The 23,304-nt window shown below is 41.2% G+C and overlaps 2 protein-coding genes across 2 annotated transcripts; both read left to right on the top strand.

The window, feature by feature from the left end:
- The first annotated feature begins 7,533 nt into the window (after positions 1–7,533).
- Positions 7,534–10,322, top strand: elovl7b (ELOVL fatty acid elongase 7b). The gene is made up of 7 exons (XM_027020827.2): positions 7,534–7,617; positions 8,017–8,207; positions 8,652–8,732; positions 8,823–8,879; positions 8,981–9,086; positions 9,212–9,348; positions 9,433–10,322. The coding sequence occupies exons 1-7, from the start codon at positions 7,554–7,556 to the stop codon at positions 9,655–9,657; spliced, it is 861 nt and encodes a 286-aa protein (XP_026876628.1). The 5' UTR covers positions 7,534–7,553; the 3' UTR covers positions 9,658–10,322.
- Positions 10,323–10,556: 234 nt separating this feature from the next.
- Positions 10,557–15,473, top strand: LOC113584134 (DEP domain-containing protein 1B). Its single transcript, XM_027020872.2, has 11 exons — positions 10,557–10,748; positions 11,389–11,654; positions 11,816–11,957; positions 12,050–12,177; positions 12,264–12,394; positions 12,492–12,539; positions 12,622–12,762; positions 13,112–13,278; positions 13,406–13,582; positions 13,789–13,980; positions 14,117–15,473. Exons 1-11 carry the CDS (start codon positions 10,701–10,703, stop codon positions 14,279–14,281), a joined length of 1,605 nt encoding a protein of 534 aa, XP_026876673.2. The 5' UTR covers positions 10,557–10,700; the 3' UTR covers positions 14,282–15,473.
- Positions 15,474–23,304: the final 7,831 nt, after the last annotated feature.

Here is a 23,304-nt window from a genome sequence, read left to right as displayed (position 1 = left end):
CACTGATAAAACACCCCCTAGCATAGCTGTACCAGAGTAATGGTGTCCAGGTACCCTGGAAGCACAGGCAGGGCGCTCGCACACTCACATGTGGAGACAGTCTAAAACTTTCCCCTCATTTAGGCCAAACTACCTCACAACAAAGAGCAAATTAGCCAACATGTTTGACTGTTTTTTCCTCAAGTACAGTAACACAAAAGGCTTTAGTTATCCATACTGATTCCACATCACTACCAGCAAACTTCCTCTTACTCAGTCTCACCTCAACCATGGACCCACTCATCATCTCTGGAGATGCAGCCCTCCCCCCAATAAAACTAACATACAACCAATCACAAAGCTGACAGAGAGTACAAATTCATTATGTCTGAGAGGCATCACATTTACAGCATTTAGCAGACGCTCTTATCCAGAGTGACTTACAAAGTGCTTTGTCATTTCCTCATAGAATACATCCTAGTACAGTACAGTAGGTTAGAGTCCAATATACCAATAAACTAGAATACTGTTGAAATACAGGGATCAGTGCTGATGCCTAGAAGTGTAAAACACATATAAGCTCCATCTTAGACAACAATAAGTGTAATAAACAAGTACTAGAGTTTGTTAGTCAACAAACAAACAGCACATCACATAAAACAAAACTTCGGTAACAACAAACATCGATAAGTTCACGAGCCACAGTGACTGGTTGAACAGTTTAAATATTAGTGAAAAGACATCTGTTAACTTTGCGGTATTCAAAATGAAACGAAGTCAGCACACCACCCCAAATCACGCGACCTTCAGCTGGACTGTAGGTTCAGGTTTCTCTTCACGTTAGCCCCACTGTGAGTCCCACTGTCTTTAGCATCAGTGCATCGTTAAGACTCAACAATCTCATCGATTATGCAGTAGTACCGTTTTCTCTGACCTCTGCTCACTTGGAAGCAACAGTGTGGTTCGTGTCCCCACAGAAAGGTCAAAATAGCATCTCTCTACTGTCCCCTTTAGGTTGCTGCAGGTTTAGCTCAGACTCCGACACGCTCATGTCCTCGTCTCATCCATTTCTCCAGTGCGTTAAGCAGATGTGGTCTCGGAGACTCACTACTGAGCTTTATGACCTTAAGGTAGCCCACGCTGAGACGCAGCACGGACAGTTTGTCCAGGCGCTCTCACACATCCGCGCAGAACGGCAGGAGGGAGGCCAGCTTGTCCAAATCGCCGCTGAGCCTATCCCGATGGCGCTTGGAGGGGTTTGACTTCACGTCGGCGTGAGCAGCAGGCTTTAGTCTGCGATAGAGTGGAGAAGAAGAGCTTGTTTACATTTTCATGAGTTAACGGTCCAGAAGAACAAACTTTGGACTGTCCTTTTGTCAGTGTGGCCATAACTACACACTACAGAGAAGGCACTAGTGCAGAAACGATAGACGTCTACCTGCAGATGCGAGATTGCTGCCTTTAGCCCATACACACTGTGTGCACAATTATTAGGCAAGACTATTTTTGACCATATCATCATTTTATGCATATTTTCCAACTCCAAGCTGTATAAACTTGAATGTTTATTGGATTTAAGCACATCAGGTGATGTGTATTTGTGTAATGAGGGAGGGTGTGGCCTAAGATCAACATCCTATATTAAGGTGTGCATAAGTATTAAGCAGCTTCTTTTCCTCAGGTAAAATGGGCAAAAGAGCTTTAACTGACTCTGAAAAGTTAAAAATTGTAAAATTGTCTTTCAGAAGGATACAGCACTCCAAGATATTGGGGGTGATCACAGAACCATCAAACATTTTGTTGCAAATAGTCAACAGGGTCGCAAGAAACGAGAAAAAAAAAGATGCATATTAACTGCCAAAGATTTGAGAAGAATCAAACGTGAAGCGACCAGGAAGCCATTAGCCTCCAGTGCTGTCATATTCCAGAACTGCAACATACCTGGAGTGCCCAGGAGTACAAGGTGTTCAGTACTCAGAGACACAGCCAAGGTAAGGAATGCTGAAACCCCACCACCACTGAACAAGACACATAAGGTAAAACGTCAAGACTGGGCCAAGAAATATCTGAAGACCATTTTCAAAGGTTTTATGGACTGATGAGATGAGCGACTCTTGACGGACAGGATGCATGGGCCCGTGGCTGGATCAGTAACGGGCACAGAGCTCCACTTCGACTCAGACGCCAGCAAGGTGGAGGTGGGGTTCTGCTATGGGCAGTACGAGCGAGTCTGCATCTTTCAAGAAGACCATGATGCAGGACAGTGCTCTATCGCACGCATGGCTGGCTATTAAAGGCCTTAAAGATGAAAGCATAATGGCACGGCCCCCCATCCTCACCTGACCTAAACCCTACTGAGAACTTGTGGGCTCTTCTTAAACGGGAGATTTACAGTGAAGGAAAGCAGTCCAGCTCTCTGAACAATGTCTGGGAGGCTGTGGTTGCTGCTGAACAAGATGTTGCTCATCAACAGATTAAGAAACTGACACTCCATGAATGGACGTCTTATGACTGTTATTGAAAGGAAAGGGTGGCTATCTTGGTCACTTTTTTAAAATGTCAAATGTTTATTTGTAAATCGAGTTGTTTATTATTCTCACTTTAACAGATGAAAATAAACAAGTGAGATGGGGGGAAAATTTCTGTTTATCATCAAGTTCCATAATAATTCTGCACAGATATTCTCCTAAGAAAGTCAAAACCTCAATTTTACTTTCTTAAATATTCAGTTTTGAGGTTTATTAACCTTTTGGATTGAGCGAGCGCACTGGAGTTGTTCAATAATAAAATGAATCCTCAAAAATACCACTTGCCTACTAACTTGCTCACACAGTGGGGAACCTCACCCCTCCGGCAGACAGCAGCACTTTGCGCCCTGGCTTACCAGCTCGGTCAAGGCTGGACACACCGCAGCGCTGAAGTTTATTGGCCACGTGTCTATTTCAGCAGTAACGATGTTAAATGATCACAGCGGTGTAGCCTTCCTGAAGCAGGCTGGAACACGTCTGCTAAATAGGAGGGTTCTCCTCTGGCCTAATTTTGAGTCAAATGACAAGTCATCTAAGCCAATGACGTCATCTTACGGGACCATCGTTAAATCTTCATATTCACCGGTTACTGATAAAAAATAATAATAAAAAAAGTTTTAGCTAAGAAGATTTCTGGAAATAACGTACGATAACGGAACTGCACTTTAATCAGTGTTTACTGCAGGCTACTTTGATGCAAACTTCCTCATCCACTCTGCATGAATTATATACAGTATTAAAACGTGAGGAAAAGTTCGTAAATGCGGGCTATTTTATATGTACCTAGCAAAACGTGCATAGAAGTAACCGATTACAAAACTATTATGACTACTCTATCTTGTCTTGTGCATTCACAAATGTATTTAAACTGTATTCCGATACGAATGCCTTACGTTTTCTGCACGGGTCTCTTCCTCTTCTTCCCTGCGTATACTCCTCGGTTCCGCAGCATGCTTTTGTGCACGTCTGCAGAGCCTCACAAGTCAGGCTGTCAAAAAGCAGAGACGTCAGTACGCGCTCGGATCTTTTCCGTGAAGATCGGGTATGTTGCGCGTCGGCAGAAACGCCTTTGCCAGAAGAAATATTTCGGAAGGTGTGATTGCAGAGAAGTGTGCGTGGTAATCCACTCGGTGTCTTTCTAACGAGCGCGCAGAGGCACAACAAATAAAAGGTAGTCAGACAAGCTCGAGTTGCTTGATTAAAAATCCTTCAGAAATGTAAATCTTTCTGGAAAAGTTGCATGTAACCAACGCATGACACAGCAGATCCGGGCGCGCGCGACTCAGGTGCAAAGTGAAGGTTAACAGGCGAGGCAGTCGCTCGTGCCCCTGCTTACGTAGCCTCGTTAGCGCAGTTACACGCAAATGCAGGAGTTTGGACAAATGTGTCGGGGCCGCCCTCTAATGGACAAAACCGTACAGCTACTTTAATTCATTTTCGCTCTAGGTTACACATTGCACCCATGTAAATATGTGGAGAATAGTTTAAGAGTGTGGCTAGGATTAAAAAGCGACTGTTAACGTCTGTTATACGATGACCTCATATTTATATTTTCAGAGACTTATAATTCCGTGAACTGCAGTGCCACTGAAAGGTTATCTTTCACTATGGCATGTTTAAATATTGCCAGCATAGGTTATTTAAAATGAGGGGTTTACTCTGCTGTAATGTGTCGTAAGACTGCCTATAACTGAGAAATTTTGCTGTACAAGCCCATTTTAGGTATGTTTGCTATGCTTGGAAGGCCAGTTTGCATTATGTAGTCCAGCCAGGACTGTAGCAAACATAAACCAAAAGACTACTGCTTATAACATTCTACACTTCCGAATGTACAGTTCTACACGGTCTCACTCCCTGTTCTGATTTGAAACAGAATTGTTCCAAATACAAATAAAGGGTTAGATTATTCTACTGTTGGGTTGGGTAATTCCCGTGTGGTATTGTCTGTTCCTTCACATTACCCAGCTGAGAAATGAATGAGACATATCCTTCACAACTAAATGTCATACTGTGTGTGTGTGTGTGTGTGTGTGTGTGTGTGTGTGTGTGTGTGTGTGTGTGTGTGTGTGTGTGTGTGTGTGTGTGTGTGAGAGCGAGAGAGCGAGAGCACAATTCAGAGAATGCACTATTGTTCCCAGCTGATCCTGCTGTACCAGTACTGCGTACTTTTCTAATGTATCACCGACACAAAGTCGTCCTCCTCTCTTCTTCATTACTGTCACTCTTTGCCACTCTGTACAGCAGCAAACATTTAAACATACAAAGGATTGCATTTTTCTCTATCAATTAGTCATAGTCTTTGACTTGTTTACATTATCAATGGAGAATCATCTGGATTTTCCTATGGTGGGACCTGAGCTTTTTCTGATTAAACTGGTTTAAACCAGTCCCAAAGGAGTCAGTGGTATCCATATACAAAGCACATAGAATAATTATTCGAAATGTAATATATTTCAAATAATTTATATTTAAGTTGAATCATTTTGCACTTCTATCCAGAGGGACAGTTAACATTTAAAGGGACAGGTGACTGTAGTCACTACTGTAGTTTCAATGATAGCTTCAGAAACTCCAAAGAGGTAAAGGAGCAGAGCACACGGAGACCCTTCGCACCACTCAGTTCAGAGTCCTCTGCCTTTGTCACTCTGCATCTGAATTCATGGCTGACAAGGACTGCATGTCTGTTCTTTCAGAGCGAGATGGACCAGTTTATGTCGCTGCAACACCAACACCCACAGTTTCAACCTGTGTGTGAAGGTTCTTTGGTAGATAACTTTACTTTTTTTTTTTGGCCGGGTTATATTATGCTTTTTGAGTTTAGTCTTGTGTTATTTGAATAATCATTCCAGAATTTCCTTTAGTAATTTAGATGGGGACTAAGCGTAATATGTGGTGCATGCTGCATACTATATGGCTATTGCTCATTAATTCATGCATGTATATCTCCAAAGTTTTATCTTTGCTAATATGATATATTCAAACGTTAATATATAAAGAAATGAATCATCCATAAGATCTTTACTGATCAAATGTTTGGAATGTTATCAGAGCTATAAGCTGTTGAACAGATTCACGTGTGTCGTAATCAGACAAGTAAGGGAGAAAGTGTCAGCAGAAATGTTTGTCATAACAGGTATGCAGAAACGGGTCTCTGCAGAACAAGTACGAATACAGTTACAGATATAAAGAATGTCAATCATCTTATGTCAAAACTAATATTCTGACTTTCAAATAAATCAATTCTTTATCTGCCACTATAAGTCAAGTCAAGTCAAATTCATATATTTGGCTCTTTTTTTATACATATATATTTTTTACAACACTAGATGTTACAAAGCAGCTTTACAAATGTATTGGTCCAGCTCTTTAATGAACGAGCCAGAAAGGAAAAATTCCCAGGGCGGAATTAGGAAGAGACCTTGGGAGAACCAAGAGGGAACAGTCCATGTTTTATTACATTATGTTTGGTCCAAGTAGTCACTTCAGTCTTGCTGTGGGAGTCTCCAGTGAGCCTGGGATGGGTAAGATGTTTCTGCATCCGCTGGAGTAGATGGGGTGTCTGGATGGATATGGCAGCATCTGTTCATCTGCCGGCAGCACTGGAACATTTTCTGGCTACACATGCTTCTGTACCTGTACTCATGAAACATGAAAATGAACTAATATACACTTACATAAATTACTTAAGGGCCAAGTAGTTATTTTCTTTTTACTTATCGATGCTTTAAAGTATTCCTATGGGAAAGCCTGATGCATGACCCAAAACAGTCACATGCAATGCTTGTATTAGCTTACATTCAGGTGTAAATTGCTATTGTATTGTAGGGATCATTATGGAAAGTAACGCCTAATTGAAACTTCAGTTTCTCCTCATTCAGGTATCTCCTTTTTGTATTCCTATTACTACTCCCATCCAAACGCAAAACTAACGTCCCCTGTTGTTGTTGTTGTTTTAATAAGATGCTCTTCAGACCAACTCATTTATAAACTCTAGATTCCAGTGTCACTCTACCGCTTCAGACATATAACCTTTCACTAAATAATTTATTTAACACATTTACATGAGGCCAACGTTTTTAGAAATAATTTTTATTGTAAGATATTCTCACAAATCAATACATATTGATAAGCCTAAGGCATGTCATTTTATCTTAAAATTCAGAGTATATTATCGCTGGAGTGCAACGCTCGGGTTAAGATCTGTGCCGCCGCGTGTCTGCCCACGACACGCTCCACCAATGAGAGCGCAGAAGGGAGTTTCGGTTAACATTCCGAAAGCGTCTATAGTCACGCCCAGTCACGTATGTGGGCGGAGCCGCGGCACAGGTGAGTGATAAGTAGAGCTAAGTACTCACCTATGTTGAGTACCACCTGTTATCTGCAGCGCGAAGATACGCGAGATCTTCCTCGGACGCAGGGCTAGAGAAGGCGGCAAGGTTTGTTGTGTCTTGAAAGTTTGGCTGAACAGGTTTCGTGTCGCCGCTCGTCGTCTAATCTATTAGTTAAAGGGCTCCTTGGCTTTAGTCCAATATGCCGCCAAGTTGTAGGGTCACAAGCGGCAACTGGTTTGCACTATTGGTTTGGTGTCCTGACACGGTTGCGATAGTAACTGCCAATTCGGGCACGTATTTCATCGTTGACGAATGAAGTCTTGCTCAGCCTGACTGGTCTGGGAGCGGTCATAGCGCGCCCTTATTATGTCCAGGGGAGTGTCGGGTATGATGGAGTGACTAGATAAGCCTCCTGTGTAAACCAGCCATGGCTCAGTTCACCTACTTGGGTGTATTTTTCGTTTGGTAGCAATGTTTTACCTTTTTGGGGGGTAAGTTGTGAGTGGGGTTTTTGTACAAAACTATGTTTGTGTTTCTTTAATCTAAATGGACTCTCACATGCTGACAGTGTAGGTCTTCTAGTTTCAAAGAATGTGAAACTGTCAGATCTCTGTAATCTCAAGAATCCCTGGTCATGTCTACTGAACAGATATGAGCTGGAATAACTGGTTTTAATTTAAGGGCTTCTCTTCTCAGGCCATAAAGAATCTCAGAAATGGCTTTCAACAGGCTGACCTCAAGTGCTGTATTACTGTATGATGAATGGCTTAAAGAAGCGGGTAAGTCTTTGTTCCTTGGGTTTGGTTGGCCCTGATCTGTGGTGTTCTACGTGAATGAAAATGGAACCATGTTTTGGTCACGCAGATGTAAGAAAGCATAAAATAAAAACCGGCAACACTTGCAGCTCTACCTCATCGCTGTGGGGAAAGAAAGGGGTGAGGCTGATGTTGGTTAACCCTTGGTGCCTCTGAGATACGCCCATTCAAAAAAAAATGCTGCGCCAAGAAGTGTTTAAAAATTGAATTTCCTGAATGAACACTTGATACTAGTGGTGAGGCAGCAATGATTTTGTCTAGTGGGATAGAGAAAATGTAGTGAAGCCAAATTACTTGCTTGTGCTCTATTTGATGTAAGAAGTCTGTAAAAGCCAAAAATAACACCCTTGTTGGTCTGTGCAGACCCCAGGGTTGAGGACTGGCCCCTCATGTCCTCCCCGTTTCCTCAGACGCTTGTCATTCTGATCTACGTCTACTTTGTCACAATGCTGGGACCTCGCTTGATGGAAAACCGCAAACCCTTTGACCTCAAGCGGCCTATGATCATCTATAACTTTAGTATTGTCGTGTTCAGCATCTACATGATTTATGAGGTTGGTAGCCAGTCTGTTCTGTTCTCTGTGTGGCTTTGCCAGTACATTTTAAAATGTATTTTCATTGAATCCCTGATGGCGTAATGCAAATCCTGCCTTTTGCCGAATTGAACACTGATAGCTATCTTCAAGCCATCTTAGTTTTATAGTGCTTGGACTAACGGCTTCTTTTGTACCTGCCCCAAGCCCTAGTATGAGTCCCAACAGGTTTGAGCTAGGTGGTCTTGACTGACTGACTAGAGAGGCAAGAATCACTAGTCAAGAACATCTGTAAAGCGGTGTGGTGTTTTTTCGTTATTAAACGAATACATTGGGTGGGGTCAATTGTTCATAAGGAATCTCAAAAACAAGTCGACTTTAAGAAGAAAGGTGTGGATGGGTGTCTGCATGTGCCATTGAGCTGACGCAAGTGAATGCTACTTTTTATTTTGTAACTTCCTCCAGTTTCTCATGTCTGGCTGGGCCAATGGGTACTCGTACAGGTGTGATCTCGTGGACTACTCCAGCTCTCCCCAGGCTCTCCGGGTAAGAGGAAACATTGGTTCTCGTGTGACACCATCAGATTATAGTCAGTTTATAATTCTGTGTGATGCCTGTTCTATTTACCCTTTGTAGATGGCCTGGACATGCTGGCTGTACTATTTCTCAAAGTTTGTGGAGATGTTGGATACTGTAAGTCTTGCTCTCTGACCATGTTGCAATTAAATTTATGCTATATGTTCATTATTGTGAACTTGAGAGGGTTCTTTTGTTTTGGTTTTTTTTAAGAATAGGTTTTCTTTGTCCTGAGAAAGAAGAACAGCCAAGTGACCTTCCTCCATGTCTACCATCACTCAATCATGCCTTTCACATGGTGGTTTGGAGTGAAGTTTGCTCCAGGTGACGTGGCGATCAGGACGTGGATTCTTGTGCATGGGGTTGTCTTGAGAACCGACTACAGCAAGTCTCGCAGTGACTGATGAACCTGTGAAATGAATCTCTAACTGAACACTCTGCCCCGACAGGTGGCCTAGGCACCTTCCATGCCCTGCTGAACTGCTGTGTCCATGTCGTCATGTACACCTACTATGCCCTTTCTGCTATGGGACCAGCCTATCAGAAGTACCTGTGGTGGAAGAAGCATATGACCACCATCCAGCTGGTATGTGCCATGAACCCTGATCCACTTCTATGGCGTATGTTGATGTGCTGTATTGACTTAACTTAAGACCTTGCATTTCTTTAGGTTCAGTTCGTGATGGTGACTGTTCACATTGGGCAGTTCTTCTTCATGAAGGAATGCCCTTACCAGTTCCCTGTGTTCCTGTATGTCATCGGCCTGTATGGACTGATATTCCTGGTCCTCTTCCTGAACTTCTACTACCATGCCTACACCAAGGGCAAGAGATTGCCTAAGGTCATCAGCTGTGGCATGAGCTTTCGGAATGGCGTGTACAAGAAGGCTCAGTAATCATCTCTGGTCACCTCAAAGGGAAACTCTTGCAGCTTTTTAACAGGTTTTCTTTAATCATTTCAGACAATTTTGGTTCTACCCATATTGTGTTTTATGTTAAAACTTTGTGGAATACCACCTTTATCACTGAATATCGCCAAGCTAGCACGTCCGTGGTTCTTCACTGGAGCTGATCCTGGTTTGTATGGTCTTCACTTGAGTTCTGAAATGTTATGGGGTATACAATATTTGTTTTAACGTCCCCTCATTTGTGTGTATAAATCTTCATGTAAATCCCAGCTTAACAATATGAACTTTTGGTTTAGCAGAAACATGGCTTGTGAGAGCAGAGGTATTTTTGAAGTTTTAAACGTTATTAGTCTCTGAGGGGGCAGGAAAGGCGAGTTAAATGTTCGGCTGGCTAAGCCTGCAGCCCCTTCCCCAAGGAAGAGCATGACTGATTATTACCTGTTTACGCTTGAGTCTTGACTTATGAGCAGCAAAAGTGACAGCTGGGTTTGTAACAATCTTTTGATGTTTTATTTTGTCCGTTTAATGTTCTTAATGTGGTTTGTTTTTAAAAAAAAAAAAAAAAGTAACTTCTGACTGAGGCATTTAAGTTCTTCAAAGAACCAAATGTGCCAATGATTGATGCCTTTTCTAGTCCTTTGTATAATGTATTCCTATAGTGCTATTTATCTAGTGAAATAGAAAAATTGTATCTTTTTAGTAAACAAAATAAATTATTTGTCAATACCTGTGTCGATACCAAGCTGTGTTTGTCAAAGCTTACAGACTCTTGTTCCGGAAGTACTGAAGACCTTATTTGGCGTAGTGTCATGTGGTTTGATTGCGTCCAATCACATTGCTGGAAAGTCTGTCCCCGACTTTCAAAAACGAGTCACATGGTTGCGTGAGCGAAAGTAGCTGTAGGTTAAGAGAACCAGTTTGGACGGTTTAGACGTTTTTCTCCGGTATTTCGTGTTGAGACTCGAGGAAGCAAATATCAACTTTTATTATGATGAAAGGCGTTTGTTTGAGGCAGTAAGGGCATAAGAAGAATGGACGGGAGACTGCTCGGACCCGGTCCGTACAGGGCGACACAGCTGGTAAGATCTCTCGATCTGTGTACGAGGATGTCGGTGCTCAACATCTCCTGTTTGTTTAATCCGGACTGCTGCTGTATGTATTTATTTATTTATTTACTTTAATAGCAGTATGTATCTAGCTGGCTGTTTTATCTAAAAGTAATTAATATAAACTAGCTAGAAAGATGCTAGTTTGCGTAACTTCAATAACTTGGCAAAAATAAAAATGGCGAACTAACGTTAGATAGTGACGGATAACGCATCTGTTGGCTTCATATAAGGCTGCTGTCTGACTGGGATTTAACTGAACAGGTGGGAGTTTGTGTGTATTGCTGTAGAAGCATGCAGGTAAATCAGGTCTAGCCTCATAAACTGCAGAGCCGATGCAGACTGTCTCGGTTTGGCCTGGCTGTATTAAAACGGAGGGAGCTAAATCCAAGACCCAGCACTCGGTGACATGATCAATTTCTAAATATTCAGTGAAGACTTTTGAATAAAACGTTTTGTCCTTTCCCGGCCTTAACCAGGCAGTCAAGAAATATTTGCTTTACAGTCCTTCCTCGGATTTAAAGTCTCCAGGATTTTACTACTTGTAGAATTGACCACAATTGAGTGCCTTTAGGAAATACTAGCCAGCAAAAACAATTATTTATTTTTACAGTGGAATGAGACAATCAAGCTTTTTCGCGGAGGAATGCCACTTAAAAGACACTGGGCACACTTTCGGAGTTATGATAACAGTTTCACAGGATCAGAAGCTGTCGATTATCTCCATGCCCTGCTTAAGCGTAACCAGAACTTTGGGCCTGAGGTGACGCGTCATCAGTCTCTGCAGCTACTGAGAAAGTTCCTTAAGAACCACATTATCGAAGATGTTAAAGGACGTTTCGGTAAAGAGGACTTTGATGACAATGGCCGTTTATACAGGTGCGTTGTGCTAAAGAGAAGCATAAAACAATTTGTTGTAGATGGGTGTCTTTTATTTTTTTAAGTGACTGAATTATTGCAAGCCAAATGGTATAAAGTATTGTACTTTAAGTTTCTGCTGTGTAGCACATGTGTGTTGAGTATGTTTTCTGTCATTTCAGATTTCCTCCACAGTCACCTCTCAAACTGCTTCCTCGGAATGCGCCTTTGATGCATAGAAGTTGCGTTCCCCGGATTCCACCCTGGGATGACGGTGATGGGATACAGGTGTCAAACAGGATACACATGAAGCCTCTAGTTCTGGTAAGGGATCTGGGTTCAAATGCATAAAATGCGTTAAAAAATTGTTTTCAAAATGTACTTTCCCTACAAGACATTTGTTGTATTATTGTTAGAATTCAGAGTCATGGAACAAAAGGCATAGTATTGCCATAGGAGAAGTTCCAGAATGCAAACTGATTCGTAAAAGAGACCTCACACCAAAGCATGTGGATCATATATGGAAATCAATGACCTTAACTCAGTAAGTTCTGATTCAGGAAATAGCAGTACATGTACTTTTTTTCTGCCTTTGTCTGTCACCTAATGAGTAACACTGTTATTGATTAGTCTACAGAATATTTTGGGCCTCCAGTCTTTAGATGGGGTTGTTGATGCTAAACTCTTGAGCCCAAAACACATTGTTTATAATGTCTTCAGTGTCAACAAGCAGGGAATTGTCGTGCTGAAGAACAAGGCAGGTGAGGCTCAACCTCATCATAACAAATTTGAACATCAGTGTTATTCATACAGACATTCCTGATTTGGGTTGATGGAATCTTTTTCTCTCTCTCATAGATGACTTACCTCATTGGGTATTGTCTGCAATGAAATGCTTGGCAAACTGTGAGTAGGAAACTGCCGAGTGGTGTTAGCAAATACTAATGCACACAACGATCCTTTGATAAGGAAGTTTGTGTCGTTTCAGGGCCCAGTGTCAATGGCAGCATGCAGCCCACGTATCCCGGATTTGAGCGAGATGTTTTTAGAACGGTAGCAGAACATTTTCAGAGATTAAAGGAGCCGTTGCTAACATTCCACCTGTATGAGATGTTTGTGAACATCCTGGGTAAGAAAACCAAAAAACAGTCAAGTTACGATAGATTTGGTGGGGTACGATATGGTGCAGGTTAGTGGACCGCTTCAAAATGTAGATGTACAATGAGCAAAGTTTAGTAATAGGTTAGTAGTTTGGGCTGGTTGAAGACAGACTTGGCAAGACATGAAGTGATGTTGGACAGTAGTTTTGACAACTGACAAACCCAACACAACAACTTTTCATTCAGATTTTAGATGATCAAACCACATATGTAAATGAACTCTTTAGAAAGGTACCAGCTAACAGCGAGTGTTTGCTGAACTAGAGCACTGAACACAGTTTGCAAACGCGTTGTCCTTGTGTCCCTCGACTCCGTCAGGACTCCTCCCGAAGCAGCAGGTTGTGGTGGAAGCCCTGCAGGTCTGCTGCCTTCTGCTGCCTCCACCCAACCGGCGCAGGCTTCAGCTCCTGCTACGTCTGATGGCTAAAGCCTGCCACAACTACACCCTCCCTCCACTCAACGAAGCTATAGGAACACGCAGCCTAGTACTTCACCACATCACATTCTACCTTTTAAGAATTGAATTATGTGCTTATTTGAACATTTATTATTATTTCTCCCTGTCTGTGCACTGATTGGTCTGTGTTTTTTGTACCCCCTCCTGATCGACAGATGGTCCAAACTTTCTCCCGTTGTATTTTGTGTTCGGCGGATGAAGTGGACTTGGATGAGCTGCTGGCCACCAAGCTGGTGACCTTCATGATGGACAACCACGAGAGTGTCCTGAAGGTTCCCGTAAATCTGCACAGGTCTGTGGAGGAGCACCTGACCCATCTGCGAAGGGCTCAGGTTGGTTTCTCACACACACTTGACGAAGCATATAAAAATCCTACCAATACCTGCAGCTTATTTCTAAACTACAGCATATACCCTTTTACATGGGTCCTGTGAGAATAATTACTGCAGGAGAGAGATTATACCTGTGTTTAAGTGGAGTGATCTCAGCAGAGCTTGTCCTGTTCATCCACTTGCTCACATTCTCCTGCCATTACTAGATAAAGTACGCAGGAGCAGACACGGAGTTCCCGGTGGACTCCCCTCCCCACGCGTACTGTACGCTGGTCAGCAAGGAGCAGTTTGAGGAGCAGAGTGTCACAGGCTCCCAGGGAGCTATGGTGGAGCTGCTGGAAAGTCTCATTCAAGACAAGTCCATGTCCATAAAGGACAAGAAGAAGAAACTGAAACAGGTGCAGACAGCTTCTTTCAGCTTTCGTTGTGTTTTTAACCTGGCGGGGACATTAAAATGAATTCCAGTGCTGGGGGGCCTGGCTGCGCTCATTGTTTTGCCTCCATCCTTTTAATCTCGAGTCTCCTCCTGCCCAGTTCCAGAGATCCTACCCTGACGTCTACCAGAGACGGCTCCCTACGCCTGCAAGTAAGGCTGCGGCGCTTCCGGAGAGACCTCAGCGGTTCAGGCCCCACCTGATGTTCTCCACCCTGAAGAACCCTTTGCAGCCCTTCCAGCGGAGCTGGAGCTTCCGCTCTTAATCTCAAAATGCGGTTGGTGCATCGTGGGATTGCACAATATGGAAAAAATACTGGATTGCGATTATATTGCTGCATATTGCAGGGCATGGCCTGACACGAGAAAGCACACAGGTGAACCATGACATGGATTTTCACGAACGTGTGATGTGGTTCTTTTTGCCTGCATTATTTTCTCCTTAATTATTTACTTTTGTTAGGTTTTGAAGAACAATATTCAAACGATCTATCAGGAGCACTTGGTCAGGATGCTCACAGCACACTGAGTATTTTTTGTTTGTGTTTATATTTTGCCACTCAGAATTGTGAAGGCAATATTGCAGTATTGAGTCACAGATGACGTAGTGTGTAGGCTGGTCCATCATAAAGGTACTAAAGTATTATAGGAAGCAGACCCGTAAGAGCAAGCTGACATGGTGTACAATGTATTACTGTTCTGAATCACAGTACCCATTTGTTTTTTGGGTCTTTGGGTTTAATGAATCTCTCTTTTTCTGAAAGTTCAAACTACTGGGAGTGACTTTTCTGCCTGTCAGAAAGTACTCGCTCTTAAATGGCCCAGACGTTTCTTCTAAGTTTATAATCATTTGTCCATATGTAAAGTTTCATCTGAAACAAGATGCACAAGATCTGTGGAATTTATTAAAAAATGATTGGTTGTCATTTCATGGTATGCTGAGTACATTTGAAATATATTTGTATTTAAATGAGCTGGATATGATTGGGGTGTAGTTTTTGTTTTGTACAGTTTTCTCTTTTTCCTAAGCCGAGGTCGTAACAATTTTTGTAATTTTTTTGACTTTATATGTATTTGGATGTTTACCACACTAAGAGACCAGGTCATTATTTCATTCAAAGGATGGATGAATACGTGAGAATATTGGAAGCAGATATGTTACAGCAAAACACTTGCATAAAAAATGTACTGTTTTATCTCAGGACAAACATTTGATTTAAAAATGTATTTATACTCAGAACCAGGAAGACAATGTTAAAAATAATTACATAATAATTACATTTTTTAATTAAAGTTAATGTACGATGACCACTGTTTTTTCCCACCTTTTCTTATTTGTGAAGGTAAAATGCCGTTTCAAACATGTTTATTTGGTCTTTGTTGTATGTAGACATGCTGGAGGTATTGTTACTGTCTAAAACACTGCACAATGATCACTGCTGGGATTTGAAAAATACATCTAATGAGAATGTACCCTAAATTGTTGCCTTGGTTCTGTTTCATGTCTGTTTCTCTGTTAATGCTGAATATATTGAAGAATATATTAGAAAAACCTTGTAATTATGGATGCATCCATTTTAAGAAGTTATATTTAATAGCATCAAATTTTAAATTCAAATGGTACAAAATAATCAAACAAGCAAATTTTACAAACCGGTTGATTGAAGAGAGATAAAAAAAAAACTTGAAAGAATAACCATCTGACTATCACCTAGATAATCTTAACACTGATGCCTTTAAAAAGACCTGGTGGGCAAATGCGTTTCCTGTAATTTCTTATTTGCTATAGTTTTCAAGCATATATGTAACATCCATAAATGACACCTCCAGATCAGAGGTGTCTGGTTCTTGCTAGTGATGCCCCATGTGGTAATCTAAAGGACTACCTTGGCCTTTTCTCACCCAACAATCCTAATCATTTGATAATTTGTCTAATAATCCTTTACAAATGAACAATTAACTAGGCTTTCTGCATCCCTACAAAGGTCTAACCAATGTGCCGTACTATTCTCTAACAAGCTGCAGGAAAGGTTCATGTTGCTTCTGAAAAAACCTACATTTACATCAGTGTAATAAACAATATTGTACAATAAGTACTAGTTTCAGTTTCAACATAGGGTCAGTGGTCATTTAAACATTCCACAAATAGATGGGTCTTCAGTCTGCGTTTGAAAACAGCAAGTGACTCTGTTGTCTGGACAGCAAGCGGAAGTTTGTTCCACCAACTAGGAGCCAGCACAGAGAATAGTCTATGCTTTGCTTCCACGAGACTTGAAGCATGGTATTTCAAGTCAAGCCGTACTCAAGGTATCGATCTGGTACTGATTTTAAACTACATTACGGACTCTAGTAGGGTTCACAGTCCTTTAAGGGGTTGCCAGAAGACTTTTCACCTCAAACGGGACAATGGCGCAGTTATCTAATGACGTATTGGCAAACGATGAGTCGTGAAGATCAAAACACTCCCAGCCTGATTTTATGAAGGAACCCTGTGAGAGAGACTGTGGTCGGAGCTCACGTTTACCTCCTGTTGGTCCTGGGTTTGAGTCCAGGGTTTGCTGGCTTCCTCCAGCCTTTGTTACACATGGTGTCAGAAAATGGATTGTGGTGAGGCCATTGGGAGCATGCGCTAGGTTGATGCGCTCACCCCTGCTGTGAGGGGATGGTGTAGCCCAGTGTGAGGAGCCCTGATGAGGGGGCATAGGTGTGGCTCTGATGGAAAGGCCAGTTGTGTGTGGAGGGACATGTGGAAAGTGCCATGTGCAGGGGTGTTCCCTGGAGGTGAGGGCAGACCTGGGTTCGAGTCCCTGGTAGGGTGGCTGCCTTCCACCTTTACCACACATAAAGACTATGGCTACAGTTATGTAGATAAAATGGATCCTTAGTGACATCAGATAATTTGTATAACCTAAGCAATGTTTACAATGTATGTATACAAATATATATGGGGTGTGTGTGTCTAGATGTTCCTCCAACTCTCTTTGCTGAATTTTCTCAGTCAGTTACAGAGTGAAAAGAAAAACATGTTACTGGTGTTTCAAGTTCTTATGACAGTGATGGTATGGTAAGCTGGTACTCTTAGGTAATGAGGAATCTAGAATGAGAGACCCTCTATGACCTCAACTCAATCTCAACATCTCACCTGTTCTTTAGACCACAAGTGGTCAAGTACAGTTCTTCATGTATTTATGTCCTTTTTTTTTTTTTACAGCATCATTGTACCACATTTAGATTTTTTTGTAACTTGATGTTACAGTCTGTTAGTAAATATAGTTTTAACAGTCCAAATACAGACCAACTTCCTAAACTTCCGTTAAGATCACATACAGACATAACTGAAAAATATGACTGCAGAATGTACGGCTTGATTTGTCTACATGGTATTAAAATTGTCTAAAATGGTCTAATGCTAAGTATGGTAACAGAGGCTATAGTATAGTTTGTTGGTGCATTCATGTGCTACGCCAGCTGGCCTTGATTTACAGTAATATGCAAAATGGCTTTCTCTTCAAAACCATTAAAAGCAATTCTATTCTGCAAGTCACACAGAGGTCTACACCTGCGTGCTTGCCTCAGCCATGAGTGACCTTCATCTCACTCTGGACTCCTCTGACACAAATTTTTTATGCACAAAGCAATGAACTCTGACCTGGAAGGGCATTCACTCAGCCTGAAGCTTTCATCACCACTGACGGTTAAAGGATCACAGCATAACTACGGTTGCCATGCAAGCAGTTTCTTTTCTGAAGAACACATCCTCAAGGCAGAAGCACCTCCTTTGTCCTGGCTCCTTAGAGTAACAGTGAGTGTTCACCCTAGAGGGGGTTCTGAAATGATCTTCCCCACGGCTACACAACGCAGGGCTCCACAGTACATTTCACAATATAGTGTTTATTAATTGCTTTTGTAATGTTGGCAATCTAGAATTGCAATCTACAAATAAGCTTTCTAAAGGATGACTAATTAGACATGTACCAGATGAGTGTTTGTGGGTGCTTTAATAATTCATAGTATATCCAAAAATTAATGATTTGGTCTAGCTAGTACAGACCATGTTTTTATCCATGTCACATGACATGTCAGCCAAGGCTTACAAGTGCATTCAAGAGTAGAGCGTAAGATATATTGAAATCATAATGTATGAAGATGTAATAATAACCATATCATTTATTTTGAAATTCATGTCATGAAGCTCCAGTATGCTGCCAGGTAACTCGTGATCAACTTTTCATGTTATTCCCTTTCCTGGTTCTGCCAAACCAGCTGCTTGTCCCCCAACTTGTACAGAGTTTTTATTGTACAGTATAATTTTAGGATTTTATTATGTCCCAGCTTCTTTTGCATCCTTAACTGTCTGCACATTCAAATGACTCTAAATATCTATGCAACCTTTTTTAAACTACTGACAGTGTGAAGTGGAAAAATACTCCCTCATTAGTGGTCTAGCAAGTTTTTAAAACAATTTCAAATACCTCCTCTAAATCAGATTTCATGATTTTTTCAACTGACTTATTTAATCTAGAATAGCATGAGATGAACCATATATATATATATATATATATATATATATACAAATTCACAGTTTATCACCACATAATTCAAACATTACAGCCATTTTGGGCCTTTATACACACCCGATACTTATCACATATTATGACTTAGTCTCCAGTTTCATTGTATAGCCTGACAAGCCTTTCTGAGTACACCATATATTAGCTCAGAAAACTGTTGCTCAATAGGGGTGTAAATTACCATTTGTCCTCCAGAGGGCAGTGTTTAGTCATTATTAATGATACCCTGAACAGAAACGATGTCAGGCATGGAAACATTATTCAACCCTATGACAAGAGCCTGTCTAAAGACATTACAACAGCACCAAACAGTAACTCGTACACTTATGATATGAGGCTATATAACGCTGTCGAAAATGGGTCTTCCTTCAGGCTGTCTATCTTTAAAATACTGGCGACTTGGCAGAAATATGGTTAAAGTGTCACCGCATACTGTTGTCGTTCGAAACATCTGTACACAATATCTACGCCAGGCTGGTATGTATTAGGAGAGTTTCCTTCTCCAGTCTTTGATCCATGTTACAGATGAGATGAACAGGACGTAATCACCCATAGCCCATTACGCTTAATCAGATTTGTGCATGCAGATTTCAAGAGTAATTACGTCTCTTTTAGCGTGCTTGTTGAATAACCTTCTAACTCGAAATTAGGTTTTGAAAGACACATTTCTCTGCTGCCCGATATGATGTAGTTGCATCTCCTCACAAACGAGTTGAACAGGAGGAGAAAGTTACACTACCCATACTTATTATTGGGTTACTGTTGGGGGGTGCTGTGAATGGAAGTTGCAACCTACGGTGGGAAGCCTTTGTGTGATATTGAAATGGGCTATTTTAAGGCACAGAAACAGATGTAAGGCAAATTGAAACGGGAGAAAGGCACAAAAGGCAGACTTGGATCTCCATGGCCGTGGTGGTGTTTTCTCTTTTCCCATTGTGACCCGCTGGTGTATCCAGCCACTGAGGCTTTTCTGTGGACACTGCAAAGAATGGTCGTCCTTCTATTTCCACAAGATCTGATTCATGAACTCTCGATGCTTTGCTGTGATCATGTTTCTGTCATGTAAAACATTTAGCATTTTCGACAGTTAGTCTCTTGTTAAGTAGTCTCACCTGTTAAAGGCCTGGCTAATTGGAAGCAGGTAGAACTGTCAATTAAGATGATTCCTAATTTGGCCCTTAATTGTTTATGTCAACAAGACAAAGAAATCAGCTCGGAACTGCATGACTGGTGGTGAGTGAATATAAACATTTTAACATGCGAAAGCTGATACCTTGGCCAAGGGCTAAGATAGGAGGTACATGGTGGTTCACCTGTACACCAGGTGCGGTTGTGTCACATATTTAAGAGCTTATGAATGACCCCGAATGAAGCTAATACGATATCTTAGCTTAGTTTAGCCTAGCCTAGCTACAGAGCTACCGCCTTACAAATCCGCAGGAATACATTAACCTAGCAGCTCCACTAGTGGAGTACAGGAATGAGAAGCTATTTTACGGACCAGCAAGTCTAAACGAAAGTCTGTGCGTTCTTGAGAAACTTAATATTGTTTTTTTTTTTGAGGAAAATTAAACCGCTTAGCTGCATCTGTACCTAGAAATGGCCCCCTCATCCTTCTAGCACGATATCTTAGCAGTTAGCTAGGTTAGTGTTGGTGTGTGTATGACAATATGTAAATGCTAGATGCTGCTCCAGAATTATTATTACAAAAATAAAATGCCGATTATATTTAAAAAGCCCCTTTTTTTGTAAAAATGATTTGGTGTTTAATAATTCCACTTGGATTAAGTGTTAGGGTAATTTTCCTCTTTGCTAATGCTAGTGTGTGCTGTCCTTTCGAGCCGCTCGTCTAAACATTGTCGGACAGAATACACATACACCTCTAGAAATGTGAGGTGTTCGTGAGGCTGAACACTGGCCAGCATGCTCATGGCAAGGCGACGTGAATTGTTGGAGTTCAAAGGAGGCGTGATGGAGTGTCTCAGAGGGACTTTCAGCTTCAGACGTTGTGTGGACATTGAACCTTCCTTGGGCCGCAGTGTTGTGTGTACAGGAATACATCATAGAAGACATTACCACCCACCATTTAAGTGGACAGCACAGTGTTCATGAGGTTTCTAACTGGATAGTGGGTTCATGAGTCACGGTACCATTTGTTTTAGGCTCATGGTATATTTAAATGCTAGATGCTGTGTGTGTCATTGACCCCATGAACCCCAGTTGTTAACAAGGCACCATGCAAGCTTGTGGTGGTTCCATACTGGTGTGTTTGTGTTCTCATGGGTTGGATCCACTGGTCCACCTACACATTTCGTTGACTGGTGCCCACTACACTTCACTGCTTAGTGACCATTTGCAGCCCTCCATGGACTTCAGGGGCCTCAACAATGATGGGATATTCCAGCAGGATAGTGTCGTGCCACTTGGCCCAAGTTGTCCAGAATTGGTTTGAAGAGCATTGTGGAGCGTTTTGTGAATAAATCAAGCGTTTATGGGATGTGCTGGAGAAGTCCATTCACACCCGAGCTCCTGCACCTACAAATACCACAGAGCTGTGGCTGATGTCCAGACGGCATGGTATGTTTGGTCAGTTTAATACACTCTTAGATGAATCAAGTCAAGTGATCTTTTCAATCAGATGTCTTTTTTAAAATTTATTTATTATTATTATTATTTTTTTTTAAATTACTGGTTTATAGCCTCTGAGCCTCAAAGATAATTGATCTTTTTGCCCAGTAGTGGATCTCATAGCTGACCTTTTGTGCTATGCTTTGTATTAAAGAAGAGCGTGTAGAAAGGAAATGTGTAAATATCACTTTAGTGATATTAGAAATCCTGGAAAAATAAAGGGGAAACTGAATCAGTATAGATTTGAAAAAAGGCAGATAGGGAATAAATTATGCAGTTTAAGGTATGTTGAAAAGCACTTGCAACCAAAAGTAGCAGGACGATAAATTAGTTTCAGCACATAGGCTATGCTTATTCATTTTGCACATCCAAAGTCCATTCTAATAAAAATAATCTTTGTTTTTAATTTAATTTTCTATTATGTAAGGACTGAAATACTGGTGTGATTTAGTGCCATAATATAGATTTTGCCATACTGCGGATACTGTGAGAAGTCCAAAATCAGAAACAGCCCTGCACGTTAGACAACATAAACATGGATGTAAAACCTCTCACTGTCCATAGTTACCAGAAACAAAAAAGGCCCACAGCTGAGACTTAAACTGAACTATTTGCAAAGATGGTGCAGGTGGGTCCTTACATTGATGCACAAAATACATGTTACATGAGTGGAAAAATGAACACGCTTGCACTTTTGCCAGATCCCTAGCGAGGAGAGAACAAGCCAACGCACATGGATGAGCTCTTGGTGAAGAACTGGATCTGAGAACCCCGGCAGTCCCACTTCACCACCACGCATGTCTTTGAGTGTGAGGAACGCTAAGGACGCTGCTGCAGTACATGCAGCACTAGCAGCGCTGCTTGGCCTGAAATACGTTCTGGCACATCTCCAAGCCATCATGACGCAACTCCGTATGACGTGAAGAGTCAGAAGTTAAAACATGACTAATTCATTTTCCTGAGTAATGGAGTTGATTTAAAATATTTGATTAATTTAAATACCTCTGTTTATGTTTTATTCTTGCATTGATTTTTTTTGCTTAAATTGCAATTGCTCACTTATCAATCTTTAAAAAGATGAAAACTATTTTAAGGGGCATATAAAAGTTCTTAATATTACCAATAAATACATACTCAATTCTATCTGTTTTACTTCTCGTATGTCATGATGTATTTTTATTGTTTGGATATTATAAAATACTGATATGAATTTTAGCTCACATCACCCCTACTTATCTCACACAGGATGTTCCTCCAGTCTTTGTTAGCATGTAATATTTTCTTAAGACCAAATTATACACTCTTCTCCAGAATTTAAACTGAGCCAAATTAAACTACCCCAGTACAAATAACAATGTATTCAAATTTAGCAAAATGCGTTACTGCATTTCATCATTACAAAGCTCATAGCTTGTGGGTTTGTGTTTTTTGTATGATGCAGTATAAGTATACAAAGGCAGTGGAGTGGACACTTCAATAAGGCAGGGTATTTTTGCATTTGTTATCTTGTCTATGGGAGTGAAAGGATTGCAGACTGGCAACTTCTGGCGGTTTGTTATTTTGGGATTGTTTTTGTAGAAATAAGATACTGTAAGTTATATCTAATATGTGTGTGAAGTGGTGGCTTTAAATATTAACATTTATTTTATGACTGCATGTTCACTGCAGGGCACTGCTATTGACTGGGTTTCAGTTCTGGTATATAGTGAAGGAAATTGCACTTCATTGTGCAGCCTTTGGGAAGTTTTGCATACTGATGTGAAAGATTTACATAACTTTGAATAATGGTGATAGACATTCGAACTTTCAGCCCTACAAAGAACCACAGAGTCTGGGTAAACTTGGGTTGCCTTTTAGAGTTCAAGACTTGCCATAATGTTGTGATGATGTGAAATTGATCTAAAATTCGGTCTTACCTCTTTTATTTTCATCTCTAATTGCTTAATTTCATTTTTAAAACAAATGCCATGGCCATGCCTTGAAGCCAGATAAGTATGGTTAAACCCCAGCAAGGTGTGGCGCTACTGTAATTACACAAACAATGGTGTGAATAAGCAGTGTGTGGGATTAGAGCTGATTAGAAGATAAAT

Source organism: Electrophorus electricus, chromosome 17 (genome assembly GCF_013358815.1).
Source record: "Electrophorus electricus isolate fEleEle1 chromosome 17, fEleEle1.pri, whole genome shotgun sequence".
In the NCBI taxonomy this organism is placed as follows: Eukaryota; Metazoa; Chordata; class Actinopteri; order Gymnotiformes; family Gymnotidae; genus Electrophorus; species Electrophorus electricus.
The sequence above is the reverse complement of the archived record's forward strand: the minus strand, read 5'-3'. Positions and strand labels throughout refer to the sequence as shown.

Excerpts from the sequence above, each read along its gene's own strand:
- LOC113584134 (XM_027020872.2), top strand. The coding sequence starts at position 10,701 with ATGGACGGGAGACTGCTCGGACCCGGTCCGTACAGGGCGACACAGCTG. Across the intron at positions 11,655-11,815 it reads GACAATGGCCGTTTATACAG|ATTTCCTCCACAGTCACCTC; the intron begins GTGCGTTGTGCT and ends CTGTCATTTCAG. Across the intron at positions 12,395-12,491 it reads CGTGCTGAAGAACAAGGCAG|ATGACTTACCTCATTGGGTA; the intron begins GTGAGGCTCAAC and ends TCTCTCTCATAG.
- elovl7b (XM_027020827.2), top strand. The coding sequence starts at position 7,554 with ATGGCTTTCAACAGGCTGACCTCAAGTGCTGTATTACTGTATGATGAA. Across the intron at positions 7,618-8,016 it reads TGAATGGCTTAAAGAAGCGG|ACCCCAGGGTTGAGGACTGG; the intron begins GTAAGTCTTTGT and ends TGGTCTGTGCAG. Across the intron at positions 8,208-8,651 it reads GCATCTACATGATTTATGAG|TTTCTCATGTCTGGCTGGGC; the intron begins GTTGGTAGCCAG and ends AACTTCCTCCAG.